At 40.9% G+C, this 21,842-nt stretch overlaps 1 protein-coding gene across 37 annotated transcripts in view; it reads left to right on the forward strand.

Annotated features, from left to right (window-relative positions):
• Positions 1-21,842, forward strand: part of camk2b1 (calcium/calmodulin-dependent protein kinase (CaM kinase) II beta 1) — a 132,264-nt gene that overhangs the window by 55,838 nt on the left and 54,584 nt on the right. For 22 of the 37 annotated variants that reach the window (XM_078170543.1, XM_078170526.1, XM_078170542.1 and 19 more), the window contains 7 exons: positions 367-469; positions 2,098-2,181; positions 2,343-2,437; positions 4,906-5,028; positions 5,211-5,294; positions 11,186-11,228; positions 17,385-17,480. In XM_078170543.1, coding sequence (XP_078026669.1) covers positions 367-469; positions 2,098-2,181; positions 2,343-2,437; positions 4,906-5,028; positions 5,211-5,294; positions 11,186-11,228; positions 17,385-17,480 — 628 coding nt within the window. The remainder of the gene's footprint in view (positions 1-366; positions 470-2,097; positions 2,182-2,342; positions 2,438-4,905; positions 5,029-5,210; positions 5,295-11,185; positions 11,229-17,384; positions 17,481-21,842) is intronic. The other 15 variants (XM_033619441.2, XM_033619416.2, XM_033619438.2 and 12 more) reach the window with 1 other exon arrangement.

Genomic DNA, 21,842 nt, shown 5'->3' on the forward strand with positions numbered 1-21,842 from the left:
GGCCACAGCGATGGAGCCTATAGACCACGGCGCACCACATGAGGCTAACACAAAAAAGCACTGCAGACTGACGAGGTTCCGTGAACACATGAAGCTATACAGTACAGTAAAAGTTAGTCCACAGAGTTATTGAACTCACTTTTATTGTATAGCTTTTGTGTGTCCGCACAAGTGATCTGTGTGTACCTGTGTTTTGTGTGAGTGTGAGTACAGTGTTAAGAATGTTCTTTGTGAACCCAGTTACAAACTGCATGCATAGCTGTCTACCTCCAGCTCTTCCCCCACTAGGACACTGTATGTTATGTACCTCCATCCTTCATTACAAACTGTTTGATAACCTTATTTCTCTCCTTTCCCCAACTGTAGCCAGAGAACCTGCTCCTAGCAAGCAAATGTAAGAATGCCGCAGTGAAGCTGGCCGACTTTGGCCTGGCCATCGAGGTGCAGGGGGATCAGCAGGCCTGGTTTGGTAGGTGCATGAGTTAATCACATCTGTACTTATTATATACATATCTAAACCTATGACGGGTTTCATTCAACGGGTTTGTTAAACGCTTGAGAAAGGAATAAAGACCTAAGGATAAAAAAAGAGAGTAATGTAGTGACTTAGGAGGGTCCACCCGACAGAAAGAGAGTGACTGATGTTATTAGAAAATATTCTATACGTAGATAAATCTATATATGATATATAAAAGGCTCAAAAAAGATGTATGCCCCAGATTATGTAAGCATAAACTGACCACACATAGGTAGGCTAATGGGCCTTTTCCACGCCGAGTAAAGCCATGCCGCACTGATTTGTGTTTCCATTATCCGTTAAGATGTGCCATGCCTCGCCGAGCTGTAGCAGAGATGGACCTTCTCCAGAGTAGGTCCTAAAACCAGGCCGCCCGCCCTCAAGTGGTTAGCTGTGACGTCTCGTTGACCACAGCGAACGCCCAACGACAACCGCTTCTCCCCCTCAAACAAGCGTGTGTGTTGCGAGACTCTCCTCACCTCTGTCTGCAGGTGTAGCTTCGAACTGAATCTCTGTGGTTTGGAGTTTAGTTTCCCTCATTTGTCCTGTTTTTACTTTAGATATCTGCTTTATTTTACTGTTTCATGTTCGCTATCCGACATGTTAGAAGTTGTGTCAAGTTGCTGCTCGAAAACTCAACATTTCCTTCTTTGCTGCTTCACAATAAAAGTTTATACATAACAAAATAACAGTGGACTTTTATTGTGAAGAATCTATAGGAAATTAAATGTGTTATTACTAAATTAGTGGAACTTATTAGCGGCTTTTCTTCAATAAAGGCAAGTCTAATTATACAGCAGGGAGGAAAGTGAAAGCAGAAACAACCACAGTGAGATGTTGATGAAGAGCTGCAGACAACAGGCTCTTACTGCACCTCTGCAAACAGCTCACCTCCAGCAGGTAAACTTCTTTTACCTGCCCTGCTGCGTGATGGAAAAACACATGCAGCAAAAATAACGGGACTTTAGGCGTGGATTAGCACTCTGCTTTTAAACGTCATCACCCAAGCGAAGCCATCATCAGTTACAGACACACCTTCAAGACGGTAGCCCTGTTGTAATGGAAATGCAAATCCCTGCTGTGCTGGGCTGACAGCCCAAACCAAACCAAGCCAAGCCAAGCCAAGCCAGCCCATGACTGTCGAAAAAGAGCTACGTATAAGCCTGACCCCTACCTGGGCATTTATTTCAGAAGCCATTCTTACGTTATTTCCTATCAGGGATGTCAAACTCTGCATATAGAGGTCCAGAATAGTTTTTGTTAGTACATGGAGATTAAGTTTGAATTTCTCAGATAGCACTGTTGAGGCACACTTCCACATCTCACCTGGATCTCTTCTGCAGACATCTGTACCCATCAGCAGTGGAGTCTGTGGCTTCCCTCAAGAGATTTGCCAGTAAATCACAATCAACTGACCTTAAAGCCTCAAATCTGTCTTTAAGATCTCTAAGTCATAGCTTACGGAAGATTAACTTGCTTTCTATACAAGCTGATCCAAAGATAGCAGATACACAATCTGCTGCCGTGAGCTTATCAATCAATTGTGTATGTGCGTGTGTGTGTTTGTGTGTTTACTGCAGGATTTGCCGGCACACCGGGGTACCTGTCCCCTGAGGTATTGAGGAAGGAGGCATATGGTAAACCTGTGGACATCTGGGCCTGCGGTGAGTTGTACAGAGAGACACACAGTTACTCACACACTTCACACACATATGGCATTTCCTAGATAATTGTACACAAAAACACACACTGAAACACATTTTATAACAAATTGTGCATTTTTTGTGTGTCTGTGTGTCCATATGTGTTTTTGCGTGTGTCTCAGGGGTGATCCTCTACATCCTGCTGGTGGGTTACCCTCCTTTCTGGGACGAGGACCAGCACAAGCTGTACCAGCAGATCAAGGCTGGGGCTTACGATGTGAGTCTCCTCTCCTCTCCTCGTTCTTGCTCTCTTATGTCTCCCCTCCTGCTGTAATGCCCTCCCCTCTCCTCCCACTGCCCTCGTTCCTTTTTGGCAGCGGTTACGTAACTCAGTCACCTCATTCATATTTCAGGGGGTGCAAGAGAGGGAGCCTCACCTTAGATCACATTTAAGTCCATGCCAAATAGAGAGAGAGGCTGTCTGACTCTCTGGCAGAGATTCTGGGCTCATAGGACACAGACCTCGACATTTATGCCTAAACACAACAGGACCTGATGGGTTTAGAGTTCCTTGACAAAATGCTCGGGGCTGTGCTTGGACTGGCCTTCTGATATTGTTGGAAAACACACCCGCAGGAGGCCACAGTGGCTGTGATGTTGAAGGTAACAGACGGCATCCTGGGTCCATATCTGGCCTGTGACCTGTGTGTTCTTTGTTATTCTCTCTCTCTACGCTTGTGTTTACTTTAAAGCTATCCAACAAATAATTCAGCTTGTTTTTCACACATAGTGCTGAATTCAATATGCAAGATATGAAAATCTCAAAGGAGAATTCAAGCTCATCAGACACTGACCATGTTTACATGGACAGAATATGCCAGTTTTTGCCCTTCCTACCCAAGAGTATTTGGTGAAAAAACTACTCAAGTACTGAGTAACTGTTGAGTGACGTCTGATTTATTTGTAAAATAAGAACATGAACGTAATCAATCAATCAAAAATAATAATCTGCAAATTCATGTATTTTAAACGATACCCCTTTAACTAAAACAAAAATAAATTAAATCTTTACAAACATAACATAAATCAAAGCACAAGAAACACAAATATATTCTTATATATACTGTACATACATACATACATATATATATGTGTGTGTGTGTGTGTGTGTGTGTAATTATGTACTCAGAGGTGGGTAGAGTAGCCAAATGTTGTACTCAAGTAAGAGTATTGTTGCTTTAAAACAATATAACTCAAGTAAAAGTAAAAAGTATTTTGCATTAAAACTTCTCTGAATAGTACAATTTATCCAAAAAGTTACTCAAGTAAATGTAACTGAGTAAATGTAACTAGTTACTACCCACCTCTGCACGCAATTGGATAGCACGATAGCCAATCAGAGCAAAAAACAAGGTGACGTATTCATTGCAGTAAGCCCCATTGGATTGCCAAACAGTGGGGCTAACTGATATATTATGCTTTTGCCGTATCCCGTCAGCAAAACAGCAAAAACGTCCTTCCTGGAAACGAAGGCTTGTAGGGCAGTCTTCTGTTCCTCTCTCAAGGAAAAATATAAGTGTAGTTGGCTTAGCGTTTCTTCCAAAGCTAAATTGTATGGACGCGGTCCTTCGGCAGCTGCCATCTTGGCTGACTCCTACGGCGCAGCGCTGTCGTCATCATGTTACGCCCGATAGACTCATCTGATTCACCGGGCTCTGCTCGTCGGGGCCAGATTCCCGTGCAGAGCAAATTCGAATTTGCTAGGGGTGGGGCATCTGGATTTCCAGGTTACTGTCATCCAATCCATTGCTTCAAAATGTGATTTTTTTCAGAGTTTTCCACTGACAACAGACTTGTTCGCCTGTTCAAACACAACTTCCTTCTTATTATTCTTCAACTACCTTCTTAAAACGCCTTTTGCATATATGCAAATACCTGTTGGTGTCCAAGTCTTTCATTTTCTGACCAGAAATGGAGGATTTACTCTTGAGCATTTATTTGTGTGTGTCGCAAGCTGCAGTAAAACCTCCAGTTGAGAAGCAAATTCCAAATGTGCTGTATACATATCGAAAGAACGCCTAAAAGAATCAATTATTATCTTAAACATTTAAGTATGTGAAATGAAAAAAAATTGTGGAAGTGCTCATTGCAATTTCCCAATGCATTGTCTTCAGATTACGTCCAAAACTCAAAGATATTGAAGTCCCGATGTGATCTCAAAGATTGGTATCGGGGGCAATCAAGCCATTCTGACTGACTGGGATCAGTTATATTGAGCTATATAGAGCCTGATCCAGTCCTTACATCAGCTGTCTCACAGGGGTTTTTTCCATAAAGCTAGAATGCAGGAAGGCGGAGTGCAGCCGCCGTCAGCTCTCCAGCTTTCTGCTGTCTGTCTCCATGTGTGTACAGTAAGAGCAGGGACTGAGCCCCGCCCTCGGAAAAACGCCACACACCGTAAACAATTAATGGGGTATGAGACCATGTGAGCAAAAATTTAATGACTCAGATTGGGATTGGAACTGAATCGGGGCATTCCTGTATTTAATTTGCATTGATACGATGCAGAGTAAAGCAGCAAATTTTCACATTCAAGAAGCTGTAACTGCTAAACGTTTGACTGAAACAGTTAACCAGTTATCAAATAATTGCTGATTAATTCTTTGTCAATCATTGAATCGATAAATCAACTAACAGTTTCGTCTCTACACAGAATTATAAGACATGTGGCTCTGTTTGCCCCAGTTTCCTTCCCCAGAGTGGGACACAGTCACCCCAGAGGCCAAAAACCTGATCAACCAGATGCTGACCATCAACCCAGCCAAGAGGATCACTGCTCAGGAGGCCCTCAAGCACCCATGGGTCTGCGTAAGTGTCCCCTGCTTTAGATAGACGGCAGTTGCTTTTCACACATCTTGTTACACGACTACTCGATCAAACAAGAACAGAAACATGAATTAACTGATTTCTTCTTGTCTCTTTCTTCCTCCTCTCCCTAAACCTGCCTCTGTTTGTCCTCCTCTTCCTCTTCTTCTCCTTCCTTCTCCCAGCAACGGTCCACAGTGGCGTCTATGATGCACAGACAGGAGACCGTGGAGTGCCTGAAGAAATTCAATGCCAGGAGGAAACTCAAGGTGTGTTTGCATTCTCTCCCACATCTTCCTCTTTTGCTTCATTAAGCTCTCACACGGGATAAAATAACCCTTTAACTTAACCTTATTTTTCCAACCAAAGTATTGCCAAGCGTGTTTTTTGCACTTTTCACTGTTGTTGTATGAAAAAGCAGCAAGAATTAAGATTTCGATTGATCCGACATGCACGGTTTCCCCTCTACGATGATTTAGTGCTGACATTCTGTGTGGATACGACAGCTTAGCCACTGGAGCATGCCACTGTTACCCTGCTGCTTTTGGCCAGTCTTGGCATGGCTTAATTACCAGCACATGGGAAACTGGAAGCAGAAACGCAGGTGGCTGCAGACAAATGTTGGACCATTCAACCAACATGCCACCAGCATGAACCAATTGTCTCTGGCTTTTTGCATTCAAGAAGAAATGCACACTGGCGAGGTCGGACTTCAGTTACATATTAAACAACAAAAAAGATAAAATCATTAATTATAAAGTCAGCAAGCAACACTGAAAATTCAGACAGGGAATCGATTAATTCAACATATCAACATAAAAATGTACCTGTCATTTTGATTGTTGTTACACGAACTCCACACTAATCATTTTGTCAGCAAATCAAAACATGAAAAATCACCTCTTGAATATCAAAATTGCACAACACATTACATTATAAAAGAAAATCAGCCAGAGGGCCTTGAAGTGCCGGAAACACCGCTGCACAAAAGTTTGGAATGTTTTTATTCTTTTCTTCGATAATTGCTATTTTAACATAAAAACAGTTGAATTCAGACACCAAATGTATAACTTGCATGTGGAATAGTTTTGGCCCTGACAAAAGAATTTAGTTGATGTCCCCACTGTGTTGCTTGACAGGGGAGAATACGGTGTGAATTTTGATTTTGAATCTGTTTTCCAGTCCAGAAGGGTGTCAGTGACCCTCGATCATTAATGAATCACAGCAGTGCAACTGGGCTTTAAATATTCAGGGGAGGTTGTTCTTCTTAGGGCCCTCCGTAGTCCACACGGTGGTTACGTGAAAAAGGTTTAAACTGTGATTTGTCAGTCCATAGTCTATTCATCTGATATTCCAACAGTGCTAACCTGAGACTAACATCCTGTTTCTGTTGTAAAGTTTGAAGAATACACTCACCAGCCACTTTATTAGGAACACCTCTTCAGCTAATCAGCCAATCACGTGGCAGCAACTCAATGCATTTAGGCATTTAGACATGGTCAAGACGACCTGCTGAAGTGCAAACTGAGCATCAGAATGGGGAAGAAAGGTGATTTAAGTGACTTTGAATGTGGCATGGTTGTTGGTGCCAGACAGGCTGGTCTGAGTATTTTAGAAACTGCTGATCTACTGGGATTTTCACACTCAACCTTGTTGATGCCAGAGGTCAGAGGTCAGAGGAGAATGGCCAGACTGGTTCAAGATGATAGAAAGGCAACAGGAAGTCAAATAACCACTGGTTCCAACCAAGGTCTGCAGAAGACTATCTCTGAAGCAACAACACGTCCAACCTTGAAGCAGATGGGCTACAGCAGCAGACGACCACACCAGATGCCACTCCTGTCAGCTAACAACAGGAAACTGAGGCTACAGTTCACACAGGCTCACCAAAACTGGACAATAGAAGATTGGAAAAACGTTGCCTGGTCTGATGAGTCTGGATTTCTGCTGCCACATTCAGATGGTAGGGTCAGAATTTGGCGTCATGGATCCATCCTGCCTTGTATCAACGCTTCAGGCTGCTGGTGGTGGTGTAATGGTGTGGGGGAGATTTTCTTAGTACCAACTGAGCATGGTTTAAACACCACAGCCTACCTGAGTATTGTTGCTGACCGTGTCCGTCCCTTTATGACCACAGTGTACCCATCTTCTGATGGCTACTTCCAGCAGGATAACGCACCATGTCACAAAGCTCAAATCATCTCAAACTGGTTTCTTGAACATGACAATGAGTCACCAGATCTCAGTCCAATAGAGCACCTTTGGGATGTGGTGGAACGGGAGATTCTCATCATGGATGTGCAGCCGACAAATCTGCAGCAACTGTGTGATGTCATCATGTCAATATGGACCAAAATCTGTGAGGAATGTTTCCAGCACCTTGTTGAATCTATGACACCAAGAATTAAGGCAGTTCTGAAGGCAAAAGGGGTCCAACCCTGTACTAGCAAAGTGTACCTAATAAAGTGGCCGGTGAGTGTATCTTCCCCAAAACAACATGTTACACTGAAACAGAACATGTTGCTATTTAAATCTGTGCACATTTTGATACCAAGAGTTCAGGTTCCTTAACCAGTGACTGGTGATTTCTTTTAGTCTTATTAAGCTGTTGCTCCGAGGGATCTTTGTCTCATTCTGCTCTTTCAGTTGTCAGTCTGGTTGAACCATTGTACAGTGTTTTGTTCTCCATAGTGTGACTTTTCTGTGAAGCCTTCATACAGAGTAACGTGTATTTGAAATGAGGTGCATGGGAAAAAAGAGTCGTCCCCTCAGCCATCTGACTGTATCCTATCAAGCTTTTGTGGCAGGCGATTTAAACTGATAAAGGTCCAGTTTGTAGGATTCAGAGGGATATAGCGGCAGAAATGGAATATAATATAAGTATATTTTCCTCAGTATATAATCACCTGAAAATTAGAATGTTTGTTTGTTTGATACCCCAGAATGAGCTGTTTATATCTAAATATATATTATATCCAATATGGGCATAAAACAATGATGAAATAATAATCTCGCCCTCAGGTGTACACTGTAGCAACATTACGCTGTGACAGAAATTACTTTAAAATAAATCAGAACATTTCAAATAAAGTGTTTTTTTACTTTAAATCTCAGCAGTCTGGTGCGGAAGTTTGGTGAGAACAACTCTCACTAGTGCAAAGAACCCGGGCTGTAACCTAGGTAACAATGTTTGGATCACACAAGTCGGAAACAATCCTACGCAGCCACCACTGGAATCTAATTCCACTGTAACACTAATAACATTAGTGCAGCCTAATCTTTATGTACAACTGTCCAGAAATGCCAGGTTTAAACAGAATGGAGAGACATGCAGAAAAAAAGCTGCGCAGCATCTGAATGTTGATTTTGAATGTCAAGGTTATAAATGAAGCTCCGAGATATTTCTCGCTGCCCTAATAGAAACAGTGCATGGTGAGAGAAAGCAGGTGTGACATCAGACTGCGAGGCATCTTCTACAACTAACAAATACAAGAACATATGTTCAGAAAAAAGATCTTCCATTGAGGGAAAAAAGAAAACCACCCACATATGTGTGCTGTATCACTGTTGTAGAAGTGCACTGCCTTTGCTGTGGTTATGGTGGAGTGGCATCTCATTTTAGCTATTGAGATATGAAGTATATTATCAACCTCCGCAGCTCTTAAATACCACGCTCTATTTGCAATTCAGTGCCATTTTAATAGGCCTATAAAAAGTTACCAGCTCCAGTAGTAAATGATCTCTCCAGAGGAAAAAGTGTTGAGATTAGCTGCTTTGCTCCTCTCTCTGCCTCTCTCTGTCTTTCTCTGTCTCTCTCTGTCTCTCTGTCTCTCTCCAGCATCTCTTTGTGTTTTGGCTTTTCACTGCTGACTCAGTAATACTACATTTTAATTGAATATGTCGTAACCTTGCCTAACTCTCTGTCAGTCTGGCTCTGTTGTCCATGCTTTAATGGTAAACTAATTTAGATGTGAGCAGGTCTCAGTGGTTTATACATGGAGTACAACGTGGTATTCTTCCTTCTTGTAATTTGTGGGATCGTTTTCTTTGTGGTTTTATCTTTAACGTTAAGCAGTGATGGTGCATAAACATCAAATTTCAGAGATCTTTTATACCTATGTTTAAAATAACAATTTTGCCAATAGCTTATACCAATACCAATGTTTTCATATTGTCGTTTATTTTGTTTTTGTTGTTATATATTGCCCCTTTTGTGCCAGGGAAACGTGAAATCTAAATCAAATCAAATCAAACTTTATTTATATAGCACCTTTCATGCAGTCAGGCCGCCCAAAGTGCTTCACAGAGCAGGAGTAAAACAGCACAGAATAGTGAATACCTACACATAACAACAATAAACATTGAAATATTTGAAACTAGTCCATACCCATTGAGTGCACAGCTGCCCACGTACAGTTTCACATGGTGTGTGTTTGGGATACAGGTCATAGGAAATTGCAGATTAAATAGTCAACTGAACCCATTAAGAAGAGCAATGTATTCAGACAGAGTGTTTGTGAATTTGATAGTACGATTGCTTTATTGAAAGTGCAGTAGCACCATTGCCAATAGTGGGATAGTTAGTGGGCTAAAACTGTACGTTAGTAGTTGAGGTAGCACGTTGAAAGGCAGATAGGTAAAGTGTTTATATGTTGTATTGACTTAAAAGTGGGGCGCACTGGTAGTTCACATGGGAAAGGTGCGGCTAGCCCTTGTTGCAGCGGTGGGGGTTGGAATCCAGCCTTCGTTCTTTGCTGCATGTCTTCCTTGCTCTCTCTCTTTCCCATCCCTCCTGTCATGCTTCAATGTCCTGTCAAATATCTCAGATTATGTGTGGTCATATGCCTACAAAGTTGCGTGGTGATGGGTGAAACCCTTGAGATGTTATACACCTTTATGTGATGAGCCACGCCCTCCGCAATATTCATTGTCTTATAGAAGCTCAGTTTTAGTAAGTTTTCCAACTTTTGCCAAGAGGGAACTTTAGATATTGGTCCCTAGATTATGTTCACCCAGTTTCATGCAGATCGCTCAAACTTCCTAGGAAGAGATCCATTTGAAGTGTTTTTCAAAAAATTCAAAATGGTGGAAAATCTATATAACCGGAAGTTATGGGTTCTTGAGGCAAATTTGTTCCTCATGAGGAGAGGCATCTCTGTGCAAAGTTTCATGTCTCTACGACATACGAGGCATGAGATATGCCCATTCAAAGTTTGCAATTTCAGTCGGTTGCTATAGCGCCCCCCTTTGGCCAATTGATGTAATATTGCTTCATTGGCATCCTCCCATGACCCTCTACCACTGTGCCAAATTTCACATGGATTGACCAAGTCAGTGAAGAGAAAAACGTGGAACAGACACACACACAGACAGAGTTTTTGTCATTATATAGTAAGATAAATTACATTCAAAACAAACTATAAAACTATAAAAAAAACTAACTGTTTTAAAGTAAGGAAGCCCTTCATTCCTGTCTTTGAATGAGCACAAAATCAATCTTACAAATTTATGAAACAACCTTTAAAATAACCGTTTACATTAAAAAAAACATCTTTTAAGAAAATAGCTTCAAAAGCCTTTTCACTATCTGTAGTGTCACGATTCCCTCACTAATATCTACTTTATATTGCTGTGAAAACATCAACAAATCTTTCAAACAGCTGTATTTATTCAAGTTTCTCACCAAAAGCTACATTTTATACAAGATTACAGTGAACACATTGTGACAAAGTTGTAATTAACCTTCGCCTAATATTTAATTTTACTGAATAGAGCTTGAATGCATCACAGTGTTACAGTGTGATGCGTTCCCTGAAGGTGACTGCTCATTAACATCGTCCACTGCCATCAGTAACTGTCATCTTATTTTCAGATAGGCTGATGGCAGTCAACAAGGCCAATGCTGACTATCATCGATGTTCAGCCGATAAACTGGTGCATCCCTATGTAAAAGTCTCACATGCTGTGATTCTGGTCTTTATTTTGAGTCTTTGAACAGCCAATTTAAAAGCTCTAATCGACTGTTGTGTTGGTTTAATCACTACTGTGGTGCATCAGTCAGAGACAAAGTGGCACTATGGATGTTCATTTGTATAAAAATGTCAAAATGATTAAGTCGCTGTTGTAAATAACTGGAACTTGTTTTTTGTTTCGTTCTCAGGGGGCCATTCTTACTACCATGCTGGTTTCTCGAAATTTCTCTGGTAAGTGTTGCCTGGACAAAATTCCTCTGTTCCTCATTACTGAAAATCTACCATTCATATCAGTCAATATGTAGTTTATATGAAGAAGCTTACACAGGCATTTTATTGTTTGCATGCCACTTTTATCTCTGTTTGCAAATACTTAAGTAGCAGGAGACTAAAATGTGTGTTGAATAGAAGCTTAACTGTCAGTTTGGTTCTGAGGAACATGTCACCATTTTGGATGACATTGGCTCTTTAACGTGATACCTCATCCAAAACCAGACTTAGCCAATGTAGCAGGAGTGAATCCAAGCTGATAACTGACTTTTTTCACTGAGAAGAAGCAACTACAAACCTTTTCAGCCACATTTAAAGCCTACAGGGATCAGTATTTGGCACTCTGAAGTTAAATTTTGTGAGAAGTATCACTTTAGTATCACTTTAAAGCATGATTTGAATACCAGACTTTTTTTGGTAACTTTTTTCCTATTTGATGTTCAATTCTCCCAAAATGGTGGCATGTGTCTTGTTAACATCGGTAACACTAAACATTCGGTGACAGACCTATTTGTCTCCTTTATACAAATAGATATATATTTATTTAAAGTTTTGCACATTTTCATTTCATCTCAGTGCAACTTCAGTGTTTCCCTTTTCTCTCAAGTGTTAATCTAATAAGATGGTTGACGGCTGTTCAAATGAATTAAGGTGACTTTTAGACAAAATCTTCGCGTTGAGGTTTGGTGACTCAAAAGCTTTGATATTCATGGTAACAAGATAGCAAAGAACAGTTCTAGAGTTTCACTTTTATCTTACCAGTACTTTCATTACAATGGAGTGATACGGGAATGACGTTTATTTGTAGGCCGGCCTGGAAGTTAACGTCACCCTGGTTCCCTCGACAAAATGCCTATGGGAATTTTCCTTTGGATTTTAGATTAATTCATTAATTCGATAATTTTCCGTAATCACTTATCCTGGAGCCTGTCCCAGCTGACATTGGGTGAGGTCACCAGACTATCACAGCGCTGACACCTAAGCCCCTTTTACACTGCCAGATTTTCCACAAATGTTGGGCCGTTTTGCCGGCAAGCTGCGAGCGTTCATACACACAGAGCCGGATTGGCAAGTTGATCCAAGGTGCCCAATTCTCCGCCTCGTAGGGTAGACATATTGGCGGAACCTTTTATTTTAAACAGACCAAGGCGGCCTTCCGCAACGAGAGGGGCTGTTGAAGACTTGTGGGAGGGGCTGTTGATGATGCTGCACGTGCGAGCCACTGGCGGTGGACTAACAGGAAACAGCTGATAGCAGGAATGAGCAGCTAGTAGCAAGAGGGAAACGCAAACTTGACAGACACTGTAAAGATGAGCAACTGGGGAGACAAAGATTAACCGTCAGATGACGGGGACGGTGAAGAACGGGCCAACTTACGGGAGAATCACCGAAGGACTGACCAGCCGTGGCTTCCCTCCCACGTCACTGTTTACGTCACACGCTGAGCTACATGTTTTGTTACTTGCTCACGCCCCCCATTGCCCCGAAAAAGGCGCATTCTGTATAAACAAAAGTAGGTAGGTGGCATTTTGCTGCACTCCCTGATTTTGTTTTCATACTGCCAATGCTGAAAGAAGACTGATTGGGCTTTCCTGCAAATTTGCACAATTCCTATCTAAAAAGGGCTATAGAGACAGACAACCATTCACACTCACATTCACACCTACGGACAATTTAGAGTCACCAATTAACCTGCATGTCTTTGGACTGTGGGAGGAAGCTGGAGTACCTGGAGAAAACCCACACTGACACGGGGAGAACATGCAAACTCTGCACAGAACCCACCCTGGGTTCGAACCAGGAACCCTCTTGCTGTGAGGCGACAGTGCTAACCACTGCACCACCATAGATTAGATTGATGCAGAAAACAAGCTCTTTAGCAAACAAAAGTTTATGAAACTCACACATTTTGTTAAGCAAGATATGTTCACAAATTAACACCACTTAGGATTTTTTGAGTCGAAATGCAATCGCGTGACTGTAAAGCTGCAACTTTTTACGACATGTAAAAGCTTCAATATTTAAGATTTGGCATAAAACAAAACATGAATGTCTCTTAAGCTTGTATTAATAACAGACAAAGAAAAAAACATTAAAAAACACAAAAACATTGACTTTGAGACGAGGGAACCAGAAGTGCTAAAAAGCGAACTCATTTTAAGGTTTTTGGACTCATTCCTGCAGAACTCTATTTAGGCCTTTGCACAATGGATGCGTTTTTTTAATTGTTATACATACTGTAGAAACCTTGCACACAGATTCTAATGTGTGTTATTGTTTTATTTGGTGCGAAAATTAGCAATACGTGTCGAAATGAAAAGACACATTTCCTCCTTTGCCTCTCTCCACTGGAGTTACCTATCTGGCTGTCACCACTCACTTCCTGGCGATGTCTACAATGAAGAGAAAGTTCTCAGCTGACCACACCTTCATACTTAACAATTATCCTAATGTCCTGACTGTGCGGAAGTTCAACATGCCAGACCATTTTAAACACTTGGAGGTGTTTTAACAATAAGTGAGCCGTGTGTTGTTTTGCTGTAACATTTGGGGAAACACTGAATTTGACCAGCAAGCTGTGGATGTGTTTGTGTCTGTGTACTTGTCCTTGTATCTATGTATATCTCTGTAACAGATGACACTTATAAATCTATGTTATAATCTAAGGTGGACAGTATATTTAGCACATCTGTACCTCCAACCTCTTGAGACACTTTCACAAATGACCTCCTTTAGCTGGGACCTCTTTTTTCCTAACTTATCATATAGATGGTGAGATCCAAAGATTCCAGTATCTGTCAACAAAAACAGATTTATCAGTTTCACTCAATGAGGCATTTTCAGCACTGTTGTGGTCAGTGAAATGAAAATGGAAAGAGCTCATTGTCGATGAATGATTTTTCCAGTGAGCATGCAGTAGGAAGAAAAATTCAGAAATTGTATGGATTGAGGTTTGAATGCAGCCAGACATGGGTGGAGCTAATTTAGAAGATTCATATGAGCGACTGACATCGAACTATGACAGTGACATGTTTTCAGGAGTAAATCGTGGTTTTTATTTTTTCATAATTGTTGCACTTTCCGTAAATAAAACCACACCCACTGAGTCTGTGTTCATGTACAGTATGTGTGTGTTTTGCATATATAGATGTGAGTGACGTTAGCGTGTGTGTGTGTGTGTGTGTGTGTGTGTGCCAGCATGCTGCTTCAGAACACATGACTCACAGCAGCAACTCTGACACTGTAAGCTTTACAATGGGAAACGGTCTGAACGCCAACTAAACAACCACTCAGCTCTTTAACTCCCACTCACACACGCACACGCTGACCCTGGTGTGTGGCCCGCCTGGCTGTGTCACGTTCTTAAACATATTTTCCTCCTCACTCTCTTTCCTCTTCTCAGGAAACAGTACTCCTACCATTATAGGTGTGAGGTCATCAGGTGGATGAGTCAGAGAGAGAATGAGGAATAAATAAAAAGTGAAAAAAAGGCCTTCAGTTAAAGATGTGGTTCCAGAATTCTGGGAAAATTCAAGATGGGAACTTTCCATGGGAATTAATGTGAATTTATAGGAAACACCAGGAAATAAGCAGATATAAGTATAAGTTCCCTAAATCAACAATTTAGTTGAGTTGAATTAAATGAGTTGACTCATTAAACCCTTTAAAAACCTGGAGCGACGTCACTTTTCTTGTGCTGCTTTCAGACACCTCTCGCAAGTATTTAAACTTTAAATGTTTAGCAGTTCAGCAGCAAAAACACAGGGGGAAAAGGCAATGAGCAACTTGGTAAGAAATGTCCCTGAAATTGCAAAATAATAGTAGATTTAGAATTTTTTTTTTTTTTTTAAACTAGAAAGAAAAAAGAAAAAAGCTTGGGAAAAAACTGTATTTATTATAATAATAATAATAATAATAATAATAATAATAATAATAATAATAATAATTATTATTATTATTATTATTATTATTATTATTATTATTATCATTATTATTATTATTATCATTATTATTATTATTATTAAATATTTAAGATTATGGTACAGATTTTTATTTTTTATTTTATTTTATTTATTTATTTATTTATTTTTTCAGGGTTTTTTTGCAGGTTTTCCAGGTCATCTCCTTGTTTGTTTTTAACTTTTTTAAAACTAATTTTCTTGTTTTGAATTTTCTCATTTTTACTCATTTCTTGCAATTTTCTTGGGTCATTTCGTCTTTCGTTGCTCAGTGCCTTCTTCCCATGTTTTCAAAAGACAACAAGCCAATTTGCTCAGGTTTCAAAGGGTTAACATTTTATTAAACGACTCAATTGTCCTCTCTCCAAAAAGTAATTTTCACTCTCAGGCCTCCGTATCTTCTTCATGGACTTTCTCGATGTGAGACTCTGATGCCTCATCTTCACTGTCCAAGCTGAATTCAAATTTAACGGGATGCTGGTAAATTATCTGTACAAGTGATGAAAGAGTGAACTACTGAATGCAGTTCTAGGGCTGAATGATTTTGGAAAAACATCCAACAGCGATTACTTTGATTTGTATTGACACTGAGCAAAAATGCATTGAAATGATCATGGTTTAATTTTTTTTTTAGATTAATTCATTTTGTTTTTTATTTTATTTTATTTTATTCTTTTTTTTATTTTATTTTATTTATTTTATTTTTATATTTTATTTTTTATTTTGTGAGGGTCTTTACCAAACAAAGGTTTTTTTTTTCTTAAATCTGAAGAATTCATTTTTGCAGCCACACATCGCTGCAGCACATTGATACTTCAGGTCATTAATGTATCATCATGTAGAATCAATCATTATGTAGAATCATGTAGATTTGGATAATGCATTACTCCATTTTGTGATTTAGAAAAAAAAATTGATTTATATTGCCACTGAGCAAAAATGCATTGAAATGATCATGGTGTAATTTATTTTTTAGATTAATTCATTTTGTTTTTTATTTTATTTTATTTTGTTTTATTTTATTCTATTTTATTTTATTTTATTCTATTTATTTATTTTCTTTTAAAATTTTCCTTTTTTTTTTTTTTTTTTGCGAGGATCTTTACCAAACAAAGTTTTTTTTTTTTTTTCTTAAATCTGAAGAATTCATTTTTTTGGCCGCACATCGCTGCAGCACATTAATACTTATATTAGAATCATATTTTGACAGATTGTTATTTATATATTTTACCTCCTAAGATTTGGATAATGCATTACTCCAACTTTTTATTAATTTTAATTTAATTTAATTTTTCACCCCTCCAAATAAGTTCACCATTAAAAGATGTGATTTTTATATTGAAATTGTGCCAATATTCAAAATTCCCAGCATATTCTCATCATATGAATCATGCATTACAGATAAGTGTATCAGTGTCCCTGTGCTGACACAGAGGCAGCTCTGTTTCCCTCCACATGTTGATGCAATGTCTCGTGGTGTTCATACTCTGTAAGGATGACGTTCAGGTTTAAATTAAAGTTTCAGTTACAGAGCTGTGTATATCCTCAGTAAAGCCGCCAATATGTCACTTCAACACATTGTATTTAATTTCCTGCAATCAGTGCACCTCCTGCTGTAAATTTTAAATGTTGCTGACAGTTTTTAGGTCAGTGAACACCGCAAATCTAACATTTACTAACATCGACTAAACTCTGTTTCATCATCACCGCCGTCATCCTAACAATAACGCTGTTTTCAGGGATGCATTGAGACAAAATGCAAGCATCAAAGAATGCCAGATGAAAGGTGACATTTTGCTTCGGTGATCCTTCTGTCAGAGCAGCGGATTCATCTCTGACAGAAATTGTGTCACAGCCAAATAATGTCAGCAGTTTGTGTGTATGAATTAATCCTCCTTCTCTAAACTAACGAGCCCTGTTTGTCTCCGCCTTCTTGTGTCTCACCTTTTCTTTCCTTTCCCCCACCTTGCCCACCTACCTGCTGTGTCTCTGACTCACCTCCTGCCCTCACATTCTTTCTTTCTTTTTTTTTTTGACCCTTCTTTCAAAATATCACTCTACCATTTCTCCATCTTTACCCACTGTTCGCCTCTTTCTCGTCTCCCTTGCCTTGTAACTCTCGTTCTCCACACGTGACTGGCTATTGGACTCTTAACAGTGGGCAGCAGGCAGACCACCGCTCCAGCCTCTGTCACTGCGGCCGCGGCAGCAGTGGCTGCAGCCGCCGGCACCACCGCAGGGCTGGTGGAACAAGGTAGCATGGTGGCTCACTCAGGGCATGCCACCCCCCTCTCCCCCTCCACCCCCTCTCTGTCCCTGTCTTTTACACTTTATTCTTCCTCTACCTCTATTTCCCCTCTTTCTCTTCCCCCTCCTTCCCTCCTTCCTCAGCATGGGTGCTCAGAGCATGATGGCTGACCACGTCACTAACTACATCTCCCATTTACTCATCATCAGCAGCATTAGCTGTGTTTCCATCTAACTATCAAGCAGGTTGAATGCAATCTTTTGATACATGTTAAAAAATAAAAGCAGCTGAGGTGTTTTTCAAGTCTCTGGGTTAGGATGAGTGAGCATTTTTAATCCTAAAGAAACCAAGGAAAGGGTCAGCTGTTAGGAAAGATGTCCAAGGAAGGCTTTCATTAAACACAACTTCAAATCTTAATGGATGCGATGAGAGTGACTAGGAATTCATCATACATAAAGTCATACTCCACACACAATGAGAAATTACATTTTTAAGATGTTTTAGTGAATATTTCAATTGCCATTTTTCCATTCTGTGTCCATGCTTCATAATTCGTAAAGGACTTGGATGGAAGCCCAGCTACTGCTGTCATTTTCCACATCAGCACATCTGTCACCTCCTGTCTGAGATCTGATAGGATGGCTGTAGTGCCCATCACTGCTCTGTCATCGCCACTGACCCATATTCATCCCATCATCTTCATCTCTAGATGCAGCTACAGAGCATGGCCTCGACCCAACCAAACTGCTGTCCTGTCTCTCAGTTTCTCTCTTTTTTTCTTCTCACCTTTTTCCTCCCACTTCGCCTCTTCTCATGTCACCACTCCATTTCACCCCATCTGCTCTCCTATAATCTGTCACCTCTACCTCTCTGGTCACTCCTCTACAACTCCACCCACATCACCCCTATGTTCCATGTGACTTTCATATCTCACTTTCCCCCTCGACTTCTCTTTCCCTCTCTCTTCTTTTCTCTGTCTGACAATGACACTGGAAAGTTCACCCCTGTCACTTTAAGGATGGAGCAGCCCAAACGCTGTCGGTGAATGCTGCATGGGGCACTGGACTGGTGCATGCGCTGCAACACTGGGGGACTTTGATGCATGGTGAACACTGTGGAAGATGCAAGGCTGGGCTGGTTCTCATGATGTCAGAAACCTTTGAAGCGTTTACTATTTTTGAATGTTATCCACTGAGTGAGCTTTTTTTTTTAACCTTTTGGGGGTTCCCAAAAAAATAGCAAGTGGTTAAGACCAAATTAATGACTGTATATAAACGTGGACGATGCATTTCCACTCCCTCCGACTGTACAAAAATGAAGTCAAAATATCCTGGATTTAGCCACTGTCATCTTGTACTTGCAGAGTCATTTGAAGCCAGAGTTCATGAACATTTGAACATACTATAGCATGATAAGAACAAGGACTGCCCCCGACTGAAAAATTTCCTAGTCCACCAACAGTCGCCATTAGTCGACTAGTCGCTTGTTAACACTGTGCTACATTACAGAGAAATACAAAACCGTACTAATGAACCTTCATTAATATAGGCCTATATTTTATCTCCAAGTGCACGTCACACACTGAGCGAGCCGCCTGTTAATGACGCTGTGGGCTAATGGGCATGTAGCTACTTCCATGTTTCAGATGATACGTCATGTTTGTAGTGGACCAATGAAGATGAGTTTACATATCACCTTGGGTTCGTCCTTCACCTTCTCAAAATGATCCCACACTTTGGATTTCCTGCCCGACATGTTATTAACTAGCCTGTGGAATAACCGCAGGTACCAGCCCTGGAAATTAGAGGCCATACACATGCTGCGTCTTTAACCGCCCGGAAAACCAGAGGTCGGCGCTTTTCTGTGCCAACTTTTAAGAGCGTCGTGGCAGGTTGCGTCTGCGTCTTATTGACCTGAAATCCTGAGTGCAGAGCTGATCTTCTTCCAGGAGCTGTTTATAAGTGTGTAGGCCTATCGTCTGTGGGACAGATGTAAAGCTCTGGGTAGCCCTGCACTAACATGATCAATTTCTCTGTGTTTATCAGACTGAATATTTACAGAAGAAGGGAAAGATATCTGTCAGCTGTGATTGGTTTGTAACCTGACTCCTGTCTGACTGCTGAGCGTGGCCATTTCTTGTGTCTGACCTTTCAAATTAAATTCCCACATGGTCCAGTCATGTAGGTTTTGATTTATTTTGACGAGATGCAGCTCCTAATAGAGTTTCACGTTTGGTTGTTGTTGTTTTTTTGCTGTTGTTGTTTTGTTGTGACTAAGCGACTGATGAAATCTTCCCGACTAATAACCTTTCTGGTCGATTAATGTTTGATTGACTTTTTGAGGGCAGCCAATTTATTTGACATAAACTTTGATCTTTTAGGACTAGTCCACACGAGCACGGGTATTTTTAAAACCGAACTTTTTTGGCCTCCAGTTTTTAAAAAATCTGCGTCCATACGAGCGGTGTAATAAAAATACCTCCGTCCACATGACACCGCAAATTCCACTATCAAGCAATGTAATACACATGCCAAAGCAGTAGGTGGCGATATAACTCCTAACTGTAAGGCCATTGTAGCCAATCAGAAGGCAGTAAAACGTCATTACCGGAAAAACAACAACAAGCATACTATTATGCAGCAGGAGCAGTCTCCGTAATAGCACACTCTTGCGCCTCTGTTGCTAGATGTGGTTGAGTGGCGTTAGTTGTATGATACAGCCACAAAGTGCTGATATGCTGCTAAATAGCAGCAGTATTTTGTTTAGGTCCATCCTCACATCGTCTCTCGCACACACTGGATCGGGTAATAACACAGCTGTTTTCTGTTTACGTCGCACACTGTGAGGTCATACAATGGAGACGAGACAAAATAACTGTGGTTATCCTGTCCACACATGACTGCTGACACCGGACTTTTCACTGGACTCCGGTTACAAATAACTCCGGTTACAGGGGCCCAAAACTGCGGTTACGTGTGGATGAAAGGCCAAACCGTGAGCAAAGAGTCACGGTTTTATAAATACCCGCGTTGGTGTGGACAGCCCCTGAGTTGGGCTCATGTCCGAGGCGGGGTTTATGTCCTATACTTCAGACAGCCACCATACGGCAATTGAGATGTTTATGCTTCACTCTTGGTGAGCTGTCACATTGTCCATTTTTGTAAACAGTCTATCGCCTTCCCTTAATAGCAAACAATTGCCTATTTGCCCACTCAGCTGACACAGAGCAACATTGGCATCCCCTTAGAGTTTTACTTCTGCCCCCCCCAACAAATGTAAATCTAATATTTACTTGCCTCTAGCTGTTGTTTGAGCAGCCGCCACCTCTTGAGAAAAAGCTCTAGCTTGCTACGTCCTTGGCTGTCTTCACCAATGCACTCAGCTTCACGCGGCCAGTTTGCTGGAAGAGTCTTGTTGTTTTACAGTACATTGTCGCAGTTTTAAGGAACAGTCTATTTTAAGAATGTTAGTGCTGATAAACCCAGTAGTAAGCTTCAGGGAACTATGGGTGATGTCACAGACATTTTTGTTAAGTCTGTTTTTAGTATTTTCAACACCATAAATATTTGAACCGTGAAGTGCAAGAGCAGTGGATTCGGAGGACATTTTAATAAATGTGAACCTGACCTAATGTGTTTGTTCTGGGTATGCAGAAATGGGCCGCAGGCGTAAACGACAAAGAGCTTCACATGACAGTCTAGCGTTGAGCTAAGGAGACAGAAGTGGTGGCAGTGTCCTTGTTTCTGTGGCCCACTGGGACTCCATAGTCCTCTCTGTGTCCCTGAGCCTCCACTAGGCTCCAATCAAATATTTATAGTGGGCTGCCTCCCCCTATCAGCCTCACTCCGCCTTGCTGGTTTACTGGAGGCCTCGCTCTATCTCGCATATTCATTCACACAAATACAATCACTGTCTAGAAGACCTCACCTTGGCCTAATGCAGGGGAAGAATAAAGTATCCTCTGTTGTACCAACATGCTAAAAGTTCTTGAGGAATTTTTGCAGCTACATTGGCCCCTCCAGTATCTGGTTTCTTGTGTGATTACCCCCTAAATTGTCATGTGAATCCATGCCCGCCCTTGCTTGGCTTCTGCAGTGGTGCATCTTGCGTGACCTTAGTGGGAATTTAAAGAGGTGATCTTGTTTTAATCTCTTCCTCCTCTCTCTTCTTGCTTCATGTGTAATTTGTGGCAAGGTAAGGAGCGCCCCTTGCTTCTTCACCTTCTGTTTGAATTAAGCTACCATTGATTTTTTTTCAGGTTGCCACAGAGATTTCCTCTTCATCACTGGAATCCACGCCATTTTATTTTAGCAAAATAGCAGTTTTATTTTCTTTTTAAATATCAATAATGGTGTTTGGTACAAGCCC

This window comes from Epinephelus lanceolatus, chromosome 9 (genome assembly GCF_041903045.1).
Source record: "Epinephelus lanceolatus isolate andai-2023 chromosome 9, ASM4190304v1, whole genome shotgun sequence".
NCBI lineage: Eukaryota > Metazoa > Chordata > Actinopteri > Perciformes > Serranidae > Epinephelus > Epinephelus lanceolatus.